At 37.5% G+C, this 17928-nt stretch overlaps 1 protein-coding gene across 6 annotated transcripts in view; it reads left to right on the forward strand.

The window, feature by feature from the left end:
* TCF12 (transcription factor 12) overlaps positions 1-17928 on the forward strand; it is a 181823-nt gene that overhangs the window by 41229 nt on the left and 122666 nt on the right. For all 6 annotated transcript variants that reach the window (XM_062583358.1, XM_062583353.1, XM_062583352.1 and 3 more), the window contains exons 4-5: positions 8737-8810; positions 12367-12435. In XM_062583358.1, coding sequence (XP_062439342.1) covers positions 8737-8810; positions 12367-12435 — 143 coding nt within the window. The remainder of the gene's footprint in view (positions 1-8736; positions 8811-12366; positions 12436-17928) is intronic.

A 17928-nucleotide genomic window follows, 5' to 3' on the forward strand; every position in this document is an offset into this window, starting at 1 on the left:
AAAATATTGATCTTTCTTTTGGGTTAAGAGGAAAGTTGGAGAAACTTTAAAATCTATGAGGTAAATATAGATATTTGTGGATTCATTTTACCAGATCCCGCTGGTTTTACTGATTATTTTCAGGAATAGAAAAATGAATTCTAGTTAGCGTGATGCTACTTTACATTCTTTTCAGAATAGCTGGACGCTTCTGCTAAATCAGTGAAGCTAAATTGCTGTAATTATTCTTTGGCATTTGAAGACCATTGTGAACGAGGAGGCTTGACTACTCTAGAATTCTTATTTCTGTGTCACCGAACTCTTACAGATGTAACTTTGTTAAGAAGGTAACCTTTCCATTCACGTAAGCTGTAACAACGTGGGTACAACAGCAGCATTTGTTAACATGTGAAGCAGAAAGTACAAGGTCAGCTGATGCTTTTTGCTTAGGAAGGAAGAAACTGGTGAAAATGGGCATCAAGCAGCTTATTACTTCATTGAGATGTGGTGAGACATCTTATATAAACGGGTGGAACAGTTTCCCTTTCAGACAAAGGGAAATTATGAAAGCACCTAATGAACAGAAGCAAATGTTTTGGAGGACTGAAGACAACCAGGCTCCCTTTGGCATTTCAGTTGCAGAAATACTGCTAGGTACCAGGGCCAGGCCCATTTACACTGGGCAGCAATCTTTCTTCCAGCTTTTTTGGTGATGAAGGAGGCTGAACTGCATCCCAGCAGTTCTCCAGAGCTGCGGGCAGAGTGGCCTGCCTTCCCCTCCATGGGAAGGGAACTATCAGTGTGCTGCCTTGACTGATGGGCTCAGCACACAGTTAACATCTGAGTAGCTCAGAGGTAGCCTACTGCATCTCTGACTTAGATGAGCAGATGTGCAGTGCTTGCATTTTTCTGTCAAATGTTCTTCTGTTAAAGGCTTTTTAAAGGTAAACGCTTTATTTTTATAGTTATAATGCAATGTTTAGTGTGAAGTTCCCCCCTACTGAGTTGAGAGAGATGACATTCTCTTATGAAGACAGAGTATCAAAGTTATGTTCAGATAACCCCTGATGTGTAACTTGTGTTTTGCTCAAAGAATGAGAATTAAATCTGGTGGGTGAGTCTTAGATGTACTCTTCAGAACATGTAATTGTAATAAAAGTTCTTTCTGAAGTTAACGTCTGTCTCTTAAATGTCTTTGTATTCTACAAGCTTTGTTTTATGAAAACCTTAAAATGTTAGTATATTGTTTTTCTAGTGTGAGATCCCATGCTGCTTTTACTAAATAGACTTTATACTTGCCAAAGTGTTGGACAGCCAAAAATTTGACATCAAGATACTATGCACCCTAGTAAAGTATAAATATCCTCCACATGCTTTTAGAAAATAGCTTGGTCTAGGTCTTTTGAAGATCAGATCGACTCCTGTGGTCTTAATTGCGTATCTGTATCTTTTTTTTTTTTTTTTTTCCTAATCATAGGAATGTAAATGTGGAATTTCATTGACCTTTTCTTATCTATGCTATTTGCCATTATATTTTAACAACACTCGAAATTCTAGCTTACTAAGATGTAAGGTTTTAGTATTTTGTATAAATGTGTGTATATTTTTCAGGTCCTTCTCTGCTCTTAAATTAGTTGGCATATCAGAAGGGGTCTCTTTTCTTTCACAGGTTTGAGAATTAATGAGTTAACTATATTCTAATATCAGTGAAGTATTTTTAATTTCTTGCAGTTGTATAATGCAAATTATATTTTAACTGTGTATGAGTAAAGGTGCATTATAACTAATGATACTATGGTATGATACTGATCTCAAGTTGATCCTGGAGTCTGTGCTACTTTGCTGATTGTGCTAATGTCCTAGCCTACTTACTGGCATGTTTTCAAGTGTGTTATAGTTGGACACCTTATGATACAGTGAAAGACTGAAAGCAGTTATTCTTGATGCATTTTCAGATGTGTTGTTACAAAACCTGTCACATTTACAGTGTTTTCTTTGCTCATGAGAGTTAGACTCTCAGCTACATAGCATCCCAGGTATATATTGCCTAACTCGGATTGTATTGTTTTGAGCTGTTGTGGTGCTTGATTTAGCATTTTTCAGTAGTGTTGTAACACAATTGGTAACAGTAGCTGTTGACTGTGAGATTAAGGTTTGAGTATTTTTGGCCTGATGCATGCAGTCTTGTGACATGTTCTTGATTTGGTGTGTGTGTATATAAATATCCATATTTTAAAGTGCATGGTTATTTAAAACTATGGAGTCATAACTGAAGTAACCACAAAAAATTGCCAGTAGAAGGGATTATCATCATAGCTAATATTTTAGGGACTGAGACTTGCTTGTCAGAACTACTGAATGTGAAACTTCATGGTTCAATAAGGGGAAGAGAATGAGCAGCATGTTGCAATTCAATAGGTTTAACAGTATATGTGTTTGCATGTGAACAAAAGCTCAAGGTCGTTCAAGTCTGCTAAAGGTTTGACTTGAACAAGGGCAACCATCTTACGTGTTTGCAGCCAGGGAGGTTTTGTGACATACTTTGTGTGTCACAGCTAAAGTTTATATACCTGATATAATTTGTGAAGATTAGCATTGTAATGTTTCTTTTAGAATTTTAAGCTTAAATTGGATGGGAGAATAATACTTAAGGCTTGTTTTAAGAATATTTTTTCACACAAAAAGAGTAATTTTACTTGCAGTATCCCCAGCATCTCTACTGACTCGTAGGGAATTTTCATTTTTTTCTTATTATTTTATATAATAATTTTAATATATTTTTAGCATTAGCTTATATTTGAACTGTCTGAGTAAGTGTACAAAAATAACCAATATATAGTGTATTACATACACTGTTGTAAATATGCCTTCCTCTCTGCATTCTACCTGATGGACTTCTCCTGGCAATAGGGGCATAGCAGTGTGCAGTTTTTCTGTTTTAGTACCATTTGGGTGGGAAATACCAATTTCAATTTTATCATGAGTAAGTTATATTGTATTTAAAGTGTCCGGGGATTATGATTCAGTATGTGAGATGATTTAGAATCCAGGAAATAGCACAGGGGAAGGAAAGCAGATAACTTCTGGTACTCTTTTAAGAGCACAGTTACAACCGTAGTTATAGCTTAATATTTTCTATGTAGAGAATGCAGACCATTTTAAAGGAAACTAATAGAATTGTTTGTAAAATTAGCTTGGAAGTAGTTAACTCTGAACTACTCTTCAGCTGCTTTTGGAGTGGCTGTCTTTTTTTTTTTTTTTTTTTTTTTTTTCCGTCTTTTTTTTTTGAATGATAGGAAAATTCCCTAAAACATTCTTGATAGTTTTATAGGAATAGCTTTATTGATACTGTCATGTTAATGGATATTATTAAAACAAATTAAATTTTTGATCAATTTTTCTGAATAAGATGCTTTTAGTATTTTTATGTAGATCTAACATGCATTTTTCCATTTTTTTTCTGACTTATGCAACTCAAGTATTTTGTACTAGGGAAAGAGAGGTCAAGTGTACAGCCGGAAGTTATCTTCTGTCCTGAGAGAGTGATGCTCTTGCATATCACTTTCTCTATGAAAGTTTAGGTTTTAAGCAGTTTTCCCTGAAAAGCATTGTTTGCTGCACTTTGTTTTAGGTTACAAGCAACCTTTAACACCTATCAATGCTTCTTTTGGTCCAAATTTTGATCATTGCCCAGAAAAGCTGAGTTACTTTGTTTTGCTGAAGTTTTAATTTTTGTTGCTTATTGTGGGGATAGGAATTAATTTGAGGTAGCATTTCTTATTGCATATTCTTAAAATTTCTCAATTAAGTTGCATTGCAGAGGTGTTTATTCTTTGCTATGTGAGTAGTGTATTCTTACGCTCTTGAATTTTATTAGTTTCATAATTTAAATTTACTGCTAATTTATTTACTGCTATTAATAGTCACTATTAGTATTCAAACTGTTCTTGCAGTCCAAAGAAAATAGTGGAAGCTAGTATTTCATGGGTAATAACTGAGATATCCAGTGCTGCCTCAGGATAGTTTCAATCCCTGTAATATATTCTTTTAATGTATTTTTAATGTGTCTGCTATCAAATAGAGGTAGTTAACAAGACCTTTTATTCATATGGTTTATAAACCTGGCTGGGTAGGTAAGCGAAATGGAGCTAGCTGCTAAGCACAACAGAATCCGTCTCTTAGGCGACGCAATGAATTAACTGTTCAGTCTCAGTCTTCCATGCAGGGAGGAGAGTGAGCAGCAGGATGCAATTTAGTAAAATTACCCAAATTATTCATAAATGAACTGTAGGGTCTAGGGCTTGTACCCAATGACTTTGTCTCAAGGTAGATTTTTCCGTAGTGAAGCCATACCACTTTCATTAACCTTCTGTTGAACAGAAGGTACAAAAGGACATACCTTTCCTTTGGTACTCCCATAGATACCTTAGATAAGTAAAAATACTGGCAATTTAGTTACCAGTGAGGAAATTCCCTTCCTGATCTGGGGGAGTGAGAAGAACAGCAGGAACTGACCAAACAAATTGCATTTTGATCAAAACCAATTGACAGAATAGAGTTTGTATAGTTGGAACCCGACTGAGTTTTGAGGCAGGTGTTTGAGCACCCCTTCTGGCTGACCAGTCCGGTGGGGTGGGCAGCGATTGCAACTCTTCAGAACAACACTGACTTTTTTTTTTTTTTTGAACTACTATAATGTGACCTTTTTTTTCTCTACAAACTATAAATGAGAAAAAGTCCACTGAAGAGTCTCCTCAATTTAAATATGATGGAGTATTCTGTTTTGCTACTGAGAGATTACACAAAGTTTTGACCTGTGTTTTATGTCTGTATGTTGCAATATAATCCATTTGTTCTCCAAGAAATAATGTAGATTGAGATTTGAAGTTTCTCATTATTTTTTTTTCCATATTTTAAATGCTCCACCTTGTCTTTCTGTGGGGGAGGGGAAGAGGAGAAATCTTTCTATTTTTGTGTTGCTTGAAATTAAAGTTTCTTGTCTTCAACCTAATTATAACATTGAATCTGAATTTATTCCAATGAAACTTGAGTGGTTAGACTGTTGATAGCTTGCCTGGGTTTCATTTCTCCTCTCAATTTGATGAATGCCCATAGCTTTGTATATTTTAAGATCAACATGTGAAATCTATTGTCAAAGCTCCGTTCTGTCTTAAATAATTTTTTAATGGTAATGTATTTGTGGAAATCTCTCTCTGGTGTCCTCACTTGATTATTGGACTTACAGGTACTTTATTAACAGAATAAAATCATTTATATTCTATTAAAAATACCAAATCTGTTACTGAGAAATACTTTTTATTTGGAACCAACAAGGAAAAGCTAAGAGCTACTCTTAAGCTATTGAAAAATTCAGTTTTTCAATTGAGGTGGTATTTCTTTGTCATATCATATTTCTCTTTGCATCCCCTCGCTAGAATGTCTAGACCTAAAGTGTAATTTTCTGTCATAATTATTGTGTCGTACTTTACAGTGGACCTTTGTAATATGGAGTCTAATGGTCGATTGGTTTGTTTGGATGTCTAAGATGCAAGATACAATCAATGTTATGTTCTGTGCTCTAGGTTTTTTGCAATTGATTTCAGTTGTTGAGTCTGATCTGAAGGAATATCATTACTCTGACACGAAATTGGATAAAGAAGCTATAAAAGATAGAAACTCATACCTTGAGTACCTACTATAACAATCTACAATATGATTTCTTTGGTCAAATCGTTTATTTGATCAACATCATAGCAGATGGTAACCCTATAAAGTATATTGTCTTGTTTATGAGAACATTTTACCCTGAGTCTGTTGAAATAAGTTTTAAATACTGTCTCCTTTATCTTCTACCACCAAGAACAGCAATTTTCAGTTTGATTGTAAAAGATTTTTTTATTAGATGAACGTTTGGACCCGTTTTTTCAGAACGAATACATATGTTGAAGTAATGAGGCAGCAATATTTTTTTTTTCAGTTGTTCTCTTAAAAGACCCTTAAATGCTCTCAGTCCCACTTAAAAAGTGAGGTTAAGCAAAAACCTTGAAACCGCTGCCGAGTGCAGCCTGCGGCAGCAGAAGGTGCCTCTGGCGGGCCGGGGCCTGGCCCACGGGCGCCGGGGCCGGGGGCTGCGCCCGCCCGCCAAGCAAGCGCGCCAGCCACCTCGAAAAGCTGGGGCCGGGGCAGGAGCTTGTTAGACTTCTGTCTTAGCTTTATTTTCCTTTTTCTTCCCTGCTCCTGTGATTTCTTTTTTTGTTGTTTATTTTATTATCTCATGTTTTTCAATCTGTGCCATTGGTGCAGAAGAACCACAAGACAGTGCAAGAAGCAGAAGAGATTCCCGCCGCGCCGCTGCAGACGCGCGTGTCCCGCGCCTGGCACAGGGACTGCTGGCAGCCCTGGGGCTGCGCTGGTGCCGCTGCTCCCGGTGGCAGATGCCCGGGGGCGGCCGGAGCTCCGCTGTTCCCCTAGCCGGCTTTCGCAGGGAGGCCGCCGGGAGGGGGCTCCTGAAGGTGCCTACCCCTACTTCATGTGCAAGTTCCGGTTAAAGAGTACTTATAGATGTAAGCCTATTCTTGGTTTGCAGGGGGGAAAAAAAAGAAAGCCCCGTGATAAGGAGGAAAAAGACAGCTGGTAGAAAAGAACAGCAGTGTTCAATGTTCCTGACTCACCTGGCCCTCTCTGCTGGTGGTGATGTTGTTGGGGTTTGTGTTTGAAGAACAAACTCAGGAGACTACTTAGAAACTAATTTTCCTTCCCATCTTAAAATGTTACATTTTGTTTTAGAGTGGGTTCTTTAGACAATGTATTTGCATAATACAAATGACTTCATAAAAATGACTTTTTAACTAAACGTGCTTATTTAGCAGAACCTTTAAATAGGTTTAAATATGTCCCACTGATTTCAATTTTTAAAGGAATAATGAGTTTTGCTGATTAGGGAGTCATACGTTCAAGCAGTCTGTACTTAAATCTCTATTGATATATTTCCTAAATAGGTTTTCATAATATACCATGTCTTAGATTTTCAGAAATGCTTTGTCTTGCATTAAGACATTTTTCTTAATTTTCTTTTCCTCCTCCTATCTGTTCCTTTTGAAACGAAAGCAATGGAAGACTTGTTATGATAATCACTGCATTACTGGCACTGTTGTTTCTGACAGAAAAGAGTCAGTTGTGCCAAAAGATTACTTTTGCCTTTGTCAGTGCCAGCCACGAGTTTTTACTCAGCTCCTGGATCAATTACAATAAAACAACAACAATGCTGTCAGCTGCAAAATGCAGCAAACTCGCACAAGTTGTTGGCTCATTTGTTTATTTATTTATCCATTTCTAAAGAGCATTCTCCAGCCTTGCGGATCTTTCCTGCAGTACACAAAAGGAGTCTGTAGTTTTTATCTGGCTGATTGTTGTGTTCTTTCAGTTTAACATGCCTTCTTCAGGCTGTCTTTGTTGCAACAGTGTTTTATAGCTTCATAAAATGCATTCCTTAAGGAAATAATGATTAGAATACTATTACTCCATAGGTAGCTATTTACATACCAGCTTACATTTTCTTTATTTTATTTTGTGATGTGACCAATCTAATGTATATGCATGAAAAAATTTATAGTTGCAGTAATTTAATAATAAAGCTTGGGGTTAAGGGTGTTTGTGTGGAGTAACTTGCACTTGGTTCTTATTTATGAATCGTGATGCTACAAAGCTTCATAAAGACTTTGTACTGTGCATCAAAACTATGAGAGAAGCCTGGGTGACAGGAGGCAGAAAGTAATCAGGGGAGTTCTGCAGGCCAAGGGGCATGAAAGTGCACCACTGAGAATGGAATTGATCCACCTTAAAAATGAAAAAAAGTTCTGGCTATGCATGTAATCAGACTAATTACTGGAATAACAATTTTATCTGATATGAAAAGCTGTAAAAATCCAAATACTTTTTGTGATTAGTTGTTCTGAAGTGTTTTAAAAGATATTTTAACTAATTAATTTTGAATAAAGAGTAATTACTTTGTTGGAACAAAAGTTGGCAACAGTATTTCTAATTGAGCTAGATAATCTATCTTTTGGATATATATTCTTATGTATGTTGAGTTTAAAGAGCTCCCTATTTTCTCCTTCCCCTTTCTCTTTTGAGCTATAGCCTGCATTTGCATAAAGGGAACCGATTCTAAAAGAACCGTTAGAGTTGCCTTTCTTTTTTTTTAAAATTCTCTGAGTAGAGACGACACCACAAAACCTTTCCTCCTCCCCCCCCGCCCCCAATGAAATATAAAGCATTCTATCTTGTCTTTTACATGACACTTACATGTCATTTAAAGAACCCGGTAGGAGAAATAGTTCGGCACTTCTTTCAATATTCAAGCAAGACATGAAAACAAGGAGTAGATAACAACAACACATTTCACAGTATGTGCTGTAATATTCAGTGCTTAAGATGCAAGATAAATCAGGCCATGCAGAAAGCAAGCTACTGTGGTTGCATTTGTTTTGTTACTCAAGTTAATTTACGGATTGTGTGGACAAGGCAGTGCAAATGGACAAATCTTCCTGACTTTTTATGCTCCAGTTTTCAGCAGCTGCAGGTGTCCAGAGGAATAGGTTGCTTTGTAGCTTACTTCATTAACTCAGTCTTAACTTTTTGTTTTTAGAATTACTGCTTTTAAGTATGTGGAGGATATTAATGCTGAAATCAAATTCAGAGAACATTCTGCTTTTGCTGTCTTTTATTATAGGTCTGTACTTTTCTTTTTATTGCTAGGTATGGATGAGCGAACAGGTGCCACATCTTGGGGAGCAAGTGGTCAACCAAGTCCTTCATATGAATCTTCAAGGGTAAGGTTCCCACCCAATAATTAATGCTAAAAGTTTATGGGAATGTGCGATGAAAAGCAGATGATTTGGCAGTTTTTGAAGGGTAAGCTCCTCTTAAATAAACAGACTAGCATCTTTTAGAGGCTTTAATGACTTTAATATACTACAATAGTAATTCAGGTTTCTAAAGATTAAAAAAAAAGTAGTCATGAAAATAAACATACGTAACTGTATAGTTGAATGGTAGCATGCATTTTCTTCACTCTGTGGTCAGAAAACTGAACCAGAAATCATGCTACTTATTTAGGAACAGATTTATTGGCAAAGTGGAGGGAACTTGAGTCTCTCCATTAACATTACAGAGTTGAAGCATGTGCTGCGTCATGATGTTGGAGAGAGGCATCACTTGCTAAATACCCTCCTATCCTTGTTGTGGCTGCATCTATCCTGTTACTGATCTAAAGTTTTTAATAGCATCTAATATCATACAATAAACTTGGTAAAACTCAAATGTGAAAAAGCTTCCCCTTAATTAAATTCCTTTTCATCTACTTAGTTTTCTTTTTATGAATATCTACTTCCTAAGTCCCTGATTAATTAATCAGAAATATATAGCATAACTGAGGAACATCGTTCTAATATTCTGTTTTGATTCAGTAGCCTGATGCCAGAGAGCTGTCAGCTCTTACAGCTCTGTGGCTTGCTTTTGCTGTGGAATGATGTGGGGGATCAGTGAGGTTGTGAGATTGTGGATCTTGTCCAGCTCGGTGGATATTGTCAAAACCTGTATCTGAATTTAGAGGCCAGTATTAGAATCATTAGATTCATCCTGGAATCTTAATTTTTTTCCCCTTTGATCATCAATAAATAAGCTATAATAAAAGGATAGAAGAACTTTTGGGGTTGTATTTGTCTGATAGCTGCAACGCAGAGATTAGGCATCCTTTTTAAACATCCTGCATAACTTGAGGCATGGAGCCCAGACTTCAGATATCTGTCTTGTCTCCTTTTGAAATGGAAAAGTACTATGCAGTTCTTAGTTACTGATATTTTTACAAAGTGTATAGTGTTTTGACACTTACTCATTTCTGAAGTTGCTGGTCAATATTAATCAATCAGGACCTTACCTAACTGTAATCTGAGTTTGTTAGTCCTAGGCTGTGGGACTCTATTCATCACACACATTTGCAGGGAGAGGGTCAGCCAAGTGGAATTCCAAAAATGTGAAGTTGGAGTGCCTGGGTGTTTTTATATTTTGTGTAAGGGTGTGTAAGTGTGTAACTAAAGTTCACAAGCAGGAAATTAAAAAATGGCCAAGAATCAACCTTCCACAAGTAATACCAAATAAAATTGATAAAGGTAGGTGTTGGTGCTCTACCAGAGATATCCGGAAGAGGGTATATGCATGGGAAGAGGCCAGTGGTGTTTGTGTGTGTTGTGAAGAGAAACAGAAGAACTGTAAGTATAAGTTTGGCTTGAGCTTTATGGAAGACTTCAGAAAACAGATGTTAAGTATTTGTCGGGTTCTCCCTGCAGCAATTGTAACTTTAGACTTAAAATAGCTTATAAAACTATGAATTTCTCCTCCTAGCAAAATTTTCTTGCCGGATCATTATTATAGGACAGCTTTAGCTGAAGTCAGTTGTATTCTAGCCAAACTGAGCATCATCTTAAGAGCCAGTAGATTCTGACCCAAGAATGTTATTCAAGTATTTCTTCCTTTTTTTTTGTGTAAATGCAGAGTGTTTCTTTCCTTATGCAAGTAATTTGAGATGATATTGGAAGTTTATTCTGCAGTACCAATTATTTACTCTTTTTTTTAAAGAGACAGTGTATGAAAATCTGTATGCTCATTTACATTGAGCATGCTATTTTGATAGGTATTTACTAATTCAAGCTAAATATTGTTATAAACTACATTTAATTTTATGGATCGATGTTTTGATTTTTCAGAAGTTCAATAAATAGAAAATACTGATATATAGACTTTTATTTGTGGATGGGATTAATGATTTTATAGTACAGCTCTGTGTGCTTTGCTCTAAAATTTAGAACAGGAAAACACTGAGTAGTCATATATAAACTTTCTAAGTTTATAAACTAAAAATGAAATCATAAAGTTCACCTCTCCCTTCTTCCCCCTAGCATAATGTTTTGTATGTGCTTGTTCCATTTTAAAATTGCTTTATTTCTTGAAGTGTTCATGTGCTTGTTCATGTAACTTTGATGTGGTAAAGTTTCCTTCACTTTAGGGATTTTTTTTTTTTTTTTTTTTTTTGTCAAAAGGTAGCAGAAATCATGTGGAAAAAATAATCTAGTCTTAAATTCTACTGAAAGAGTCTCATTATAAGATGAATATTTTCAGATACCTACAGTACTTTGCTTAATGGAAAACCTGATAAATGATGTAAATTTGCTGAGAGTCTTATGTTAGCACGGAACCTGATGTTAGACTGTCCACAAAGCTTCTCTGCGGGAATGCCCGTAGCTGTGAGCTCTTGGCTCCTTGGCCTCCAAAGCGTTCCTGATGGGCTTAGGGACCGACTAGTGGCTGACCGGAGCCCACTGTGCTTGCCTTAGAAAGGAGATGCAAGTCTCTAGCGCCAGCTGTTGAAAGGCAGCAGAACATCTGCACCTCTTTGGGTTCCTGGGGCATGTGGTCGTCAGGCACAGAGGAGTAGTAAGATAGATTTGTCCTACATGGTTGGATTAGATAGTGTCGAATTGCAGTTAAGTGGATACCCGAAGGAATTCAGAGGATTTGGCCAGTGAATTTTGATCTTTGTTGAGCCCTTCATTGCACTTAGGTGGTGCATGAGGGAAAACCAGCAGCATTCTCTAGGGCTCTGTATTGAAAGACAGTTATCTGGAGTATCATTTAAATGATAACAGTTTTCTTTTCTTTTTTTTTTTTAAAAAAATAGTTCTTAAGTGTTTAAATAAATTCCTTTCCTTTTAAAGGATAATTCAAATGTTGTGTTTCCTCCAAAAGGTCATGAACACTGGAAAGTCTGTATATAGAATTAGTAATTGTTAAAAGATGCACATTAGTTCATTCCATGGCCATGTTTTTCTGCAAAAAGTAGAACAATTCTATACTGTATCGAAATCACTGGAAAAGCACTAGACTTCATATAGCAATCTAGATCAAGTTTGTATGCATACATTTTGAGCAAGACGTATTGCCATTTTTGTTATTTTTTTTTTTCAACTAGTGAATAACTAGTGAAACACATTATGCTATTGACTCAAAGTCTGGCTGCTTTTTCGTACCCTGACCAGATCAGATGACTGAGCATGAGGAAGAGCTAAAATGACGGGACAGGTCTATTAGAAGAGAATAGGCCAGTTCTCGGGAAGCAGAGCGTAAGAGTTTGTTTGCCTTTTGAGTTCCTAAACATGGTCTCGTGGTGACATATAGCCTTCAAAAAAAAAAGAAGTTGTAATTCTTTCTTGTTAATGTGTTAAACATTTATCAAAATAAAGCTATGAAATCCATACTTTTTTCCCATAGATTTTGGTACAGAATGTTACTCTTGACCTAGTTGTTCTTACTAATTTACTTGCCTGTTTACAGGAAAATGGCAGCCTTCATGGAAAAAGCTCAGACCTCTCCACAGACATAGAAAAGTTGAAACCTCAAGAGGTACTACTTACTCTTCTTATATTGTATGTGATGGGTTTTCTGTTTGTCTTTTTGTTTTGTTTTGTTATTATTTTTTAATCTCCCTGCAGCCTGCCACTGGAATTCTCCTTTAAAAGTCACGATAAAGTGACAGAATCGGATAAGAGTTTAAATTATTGGAGGCACATAGGGAAAAGCAATTTTCAATGAAATAGAATTGAAATTTGATGGTAGTTAAGTACATATTTCTTCCAGGCTAATTAGATAAGACAGTAGAAGATGGGATAAAGGAGATCTTTCTTTCCCTCTTTTCCTTGCTCCCACCAAAACTCTGTTTAGCTAAGTGTAGTTGATCTGATTGTGCCCAGTAACAATGCTGAAGTACAGGGCACGTACCTTGCTACCTTTGCCTGACGGACTCTCCTAGCTGATCCCAGCATATAGTGACACAGGAGATTTCCTGACCAGAGTCAACCTTGTGGTTACTGATAGGTTTGTTCTCTGCTAGTGGCAAAGTCTTCTGACTCTAGTTGTACAGTTGGCAACAGTAATGACTTAAACATTTTGCAGCAAAAACACTGACATGATTGTTTTAAGCGTGGTGAGCAGTGATTTAACTATTTCTACCATGTTCCTGTGTTCTGAATAATAATAATTATTACCTATGCACTTCATAATTAGTGTTGTTTTTTCATGAACACCTTTGTTTTACATGCCAATTGTCTGTCTCTCCTCTGCCACATTGAAGAATCATAACCTATTAGCCTCTGCTTGTACAGCAACTGTTACACATCTCTGATTAGTTCTTGTGCCCTTCCCTATCTCTTCTATTTATCTGGTATAACTGAGAGTTGGGATGATCACTGCTGGGTGCCAAGACTGTTCAAGACAAGAGTATGTCATCAATTTCTGCAATGGCATAATAATACTTTCATTATCTCTTCTTTTCTTATTCATTCCTAATAGTTGTCTTACGCTTTTTTGACTGTCACTGAGCTCTGAAGTGATGCTTTTTTTTTTTTTTTTTTAAAAAAAAAAACTCTGGAGAATACTACTTTTTTTTTCCTTATGGCTACAGTAGTTACCACATACTGTTGTCACTGCACGTTATTTCTTACCCTGTGTTTCTTTTGTGTTTATATTCACCAAATTATATCTGTTACTTTATTACTAATTTTTAAGAACACTCTTTGCAGAGCTTTACTGACATGTAGTTTTGATTGCTTAAAACTTTTTTATAATCAAAATTTTCCACTTCATGTACTCTGTCTTTTTGATATATTTATGGAATAGTTGAGGAATGTTGATACTACTACAGTTCTTAGGGGAAATAGGGAAAGTGCACTGGTAACTTATGTTCACTCTGAAAAATGGCCATATAATCCTGTGCTTGGGGTGGAGTGTTTATTCATGTATTTTAATCTTTTGATCAATAATTCCACAAGAGATCCTTCTCTCATATCCCATAATACCTCATCAAAAGGTAAAATACTTTTATTTAATGCTGTTTTAAACTAACATCCAATTATGAAAACAATTATTTGAGAATCACGGCAGGCCTAAGAAAACCTTATAAAAGAACTTTATTTTTTCATTACCTCATAAAGTTCAAAGTCATTTTAACACTGAAAGATCAGCAGGTATTTGTATCTCTAGAACTGGCTGTGATGATCTTAAATCTATGAAAAGTGCAGAAGCTCTGTTGCACAGGCCAAACTTTTTATTAGAAGAGTGAACCACTTAAATTCATCTATTATGGGAACTAGTTAAAAAGTAGGAGAGCTTTATTTTAGAGGAATAAATGAGGGATGGAAATTAGCAGGTCAGTGTGGAACTCTACAAAATGCTGATTTCTACCTTATTCTTGAGATTATTATTATTATGCTGAAGTCCATATACAATACTATGTCCAATTTTCTTTCTATTCTGGTGCTTGTTTTTCTTCCAGCTCTTCAGTCTTGCTTTTTCTTCTAAATGTGCAACTGTGGTGCTTTTTTTGATGGCAATCTTCTGAGTAGTGTATGCAAGTCCCTTCCTTATTTCAGTGATACGGAACTGAAGATACTTTTACCTGTAGTGATGATCCTTATACTGAAAGTGTAACCGGCTCTTTAGCATACATTGCAGAGACCTATAAAGGTACTTTTTGAAAGTTTTGCTCTATTAGGGTCTTAGAAGCAAATTCTGAGGTGCTGAACCAAATAGCATTAGATGAGCCCAGTAACTTTCTCTATAGGTCTTGGAAGTTTTGTCTCTGTTGTGAGATGCTTCTGAACTTCTAGCTTTTCCACTTTCTGTGGGAGTTGTAATTGACAGAAGAAAACTCATAACCTAGAAACAAGTTGGTATGATCACTTTTTGGGGAGATGAATGTTGTCCTTTAGGTAAAGATTTTTCTGCTGCAGTTTTTATTGCTGTGTGGATAATAGTTGTTTTTATTTTGTGAACAATACCGCTCTGTGAGGTTTTCTTCCATTGTTTTGGTTTTGTTATAATGTGTCTTTGCAATAAATGGAGCAAGTTTTTCATCTGTTTGGATTTCTTTCTCCAAAAGAAGCAAATCTAAAAGTATTTTTTGTAAGACATTTCCTAGCTAGATAGCTTTTTTTCCTTCAATAATAATTTTGACTGTAAAATACTTTGTGCATATATTAGCAGAAATATCTTGCTTTCAGAAATGGGACTGAGTGCTGTAGTTCTTTTCCAGCATATATACAGAATAAAAATGGAGTATGTAAATTCTGAGCTGATTTACCATAGAAACAATTTTCAGTATTGAGTATGCAGTTTATCTTTCTTTTCATCTACATAACTCTTCTATACTTGTACTAGAAGCTGGAGTTGGATGGATCAAGGTACCACTGCTAGATTTAGATGATACTATAACATCAGTCAAAAGGTTATGCCCTCTATGTATGTGAAATATTCAGACATGTATTTTAGAGGCAAAGTACTATACTTCATATGCCCATCCTATTCCTCCCTCCACGTTAGTAGTACTTTTATTTTGCAAAGAAGTCAAAAAATAGTAATGAGATAGCAGGTTTTGAAATAGTATTTTATACCTCTTAATCTCAGGTACATAACAAGAAAGGAAGCTGTTAAATAGCAAAACAAGACAAGAGGGACACAGAAATACAGTAAGTGTTATCAAGTCTGTTGTATTTGTGTCCTTTTTGTCCTTTTTTTGGGGGGTGGTGGTGGTGGTTATTCTGCTGGTTACTTGCTTTTCCTTATGTATTCTATAAGTAAGCAGATGATTCAGGGTGAAATCAAAGTCTTAATTAAATATCCCACATTCAGTGCGTAGGATTTTTCCCAAAATGAAGCTTATTTTTCAGTATTTTGATTTATGGGCAGCACTTCTCAAACAGGCTTCAAAATCTGAGCCTGTTATTATCTCCAAATAATTTAGGTAGGCATCTAGGTATTATCTTTAAGCATTTGTTATTAGTGTGTTGGCCATACTTGCATTACTTTCTCTCCTGGTTTATAGAATCCTAGAATCAGTAAGGTTGGAAGGGACCTCTAGAGATCACCTAGTCCAACCTCCCTGCTCAGCAGGGTCACCTAGAGCATGGTAGACAGGGTTGCATCCAGGCGGGCTTTGACTATCTCCAGAGAAGGAGACTCCACAACCTCTCCGGGCAGCCTGCTCCAGTGCTCCGCCACTCTCACAGGGAAGAAATTCCCCCTCACGTTCAGGCGGAACTTCCTGTGCTTCAATTTCTGCCCATTGCCTCTTGTCCTGTCACATGGGACAACTGAAAAGAGCTTGTCCCCGTCCCCTTGACCCCCTCCCTTCAGGTACTTATACACATTGATCAGATCCCCCCTCAGCCTTTTCTTCCCCAGGCTGAAGAGGCCCAGCTCTCACAGCCGCTCCTCATGGGGCAGGTGCTCCAGCCCTCTGATCATCTTTGTAGCACTATGCTGGACTCTCTCCAGTAGCTCCATATGTCTCTCTTGTCCTGGGGAGCCCAGAACTGGACACAGTACTCCAGATGAGGCCTCCCCAGGGCTGAGTAGAGGGGCAGGTTCGCCTCCCTCGACCTGCTGGCAGCAGTCTTCCCGATGCACCCCAGGAGACCGTTGGCCTTCCTGGCCACAAGGGCACATTACCGGCTCATGGTCAATCTGTCATCCACCAGCACTCCCAGGTCCTTCTCTGCAGAGCTGCTCTCCAGAAGTTCAGCCCCCAGCTTGTACTGGTGCCTAGGGTTATTCTTCCCTAGGTGCAGGAGCCTGCACTTGCCCTTGTTGAACCTCATGAGGTTCCTCTCTGCCCAGCTCTCCGGCCTGCCCAGGTCTCTCTGAATGGCAGCACAGTCCTCAGGTGTGTCAGTCACTCCTCCCAGCTTGGTATCTTCAGCAAACTTGCTGAGGAGGCACTCTGTCCCCTCATCCAGGTCACTGATGAAGAAGTTGAACAGGATGGGACCCAGTACTGAGCCCTGGAGAACTCCACTAGCCACAGGCCTCCAGCTAGACTCCACGCCACTGATGACGACCCTCTGAGCTCTGCCTTTCAGCCAGTTCTCAATCCACTGTCCACTCGTCTAACCCACGCTTCCCTGAGCTTCTCTAGGAGGATGTTATGGGAGACAGTGTCAAAAGCCTTGCTGAAGTGGATGCCCAACATCCACTGCTCTGCCCTCATCTACCCAGCCAGTCACTCCATCATAGAAGGCTATCAGATTGGTTAAGCAGGATTTCCCCTTGGTGAATCCATGGTGGCTGCTCCTGATCACCTTCTTTTCCTCCGTATGTCTGGAGATGACATCCAGAAGGAGCTGTTCCATCACCTTTTCAGGGATGGAGGTGAGGCTGACCAGCCTATAGTTGCCTGGGTCCTCCTTCTTGCCCTTTTTGAAGACTGTAGTGACATTGGCTTTCTTCCAGTCCTCAGGCACCTCTCCAGTTCTCCAGGACCTTTCAAAGATGATTGAGAGTGGCCTGGCAACAATATCCACCAGCTCCCTCAGTACCTGTGCATGTATCCCATCCAGGCCCGTGGATTTGTGGATGTAATTTCGTTGAGAACTAGAAAAATCTATTTTCAGTGATATAAACAGTAGCTTCTTATTGAAACTTCCTGTGATACTGAAATTAGCATTGCAATATGCTTACAAATCAGTTTCCTTTGTGGTCAATGAAATGTCCTATTTCGTATCATATTGTGTATCTCTCATACGATTTGAGAGAGATGTAACTGGCCATTTGGTTTAGCTGTTTAAAATCAGATTTGTCATTCATCATTCATCAAAGAAAGAGATTTATAACTAGAGAAAATAGTGATTATTGAACAAAGAATTCCTTTTGAAATATACTGTGTCCTCCTGCCCTTCCCCTTCCAAAACTTTACAAGGTAAAAACTATATCATGTTTTTGTTGGTTTCATATGCTGTTACTGGACACCTAGCATTCATCTGTTTCAACTTCAATGTTGAAATAACTAACCAATATTTTTTAGAGCTACATTACAGAGTATGTAACTTATAGTGGTACTTGAAG

The sequence above is a fragment of the Rhea pennata genome, chromosome 10 (genome assembly GCF_028389875.1).
Source record: "Rhea pennata isolate bPtePen1 chromosome 10, bPtePen1.pri, whole genome shotgun sequence".
Taxonomy (NCBI): Eukaryota; Metazoa; Chordata; class Aves; order Rheiformes; family Rheidae; genus Rhea; species Rhea pennata.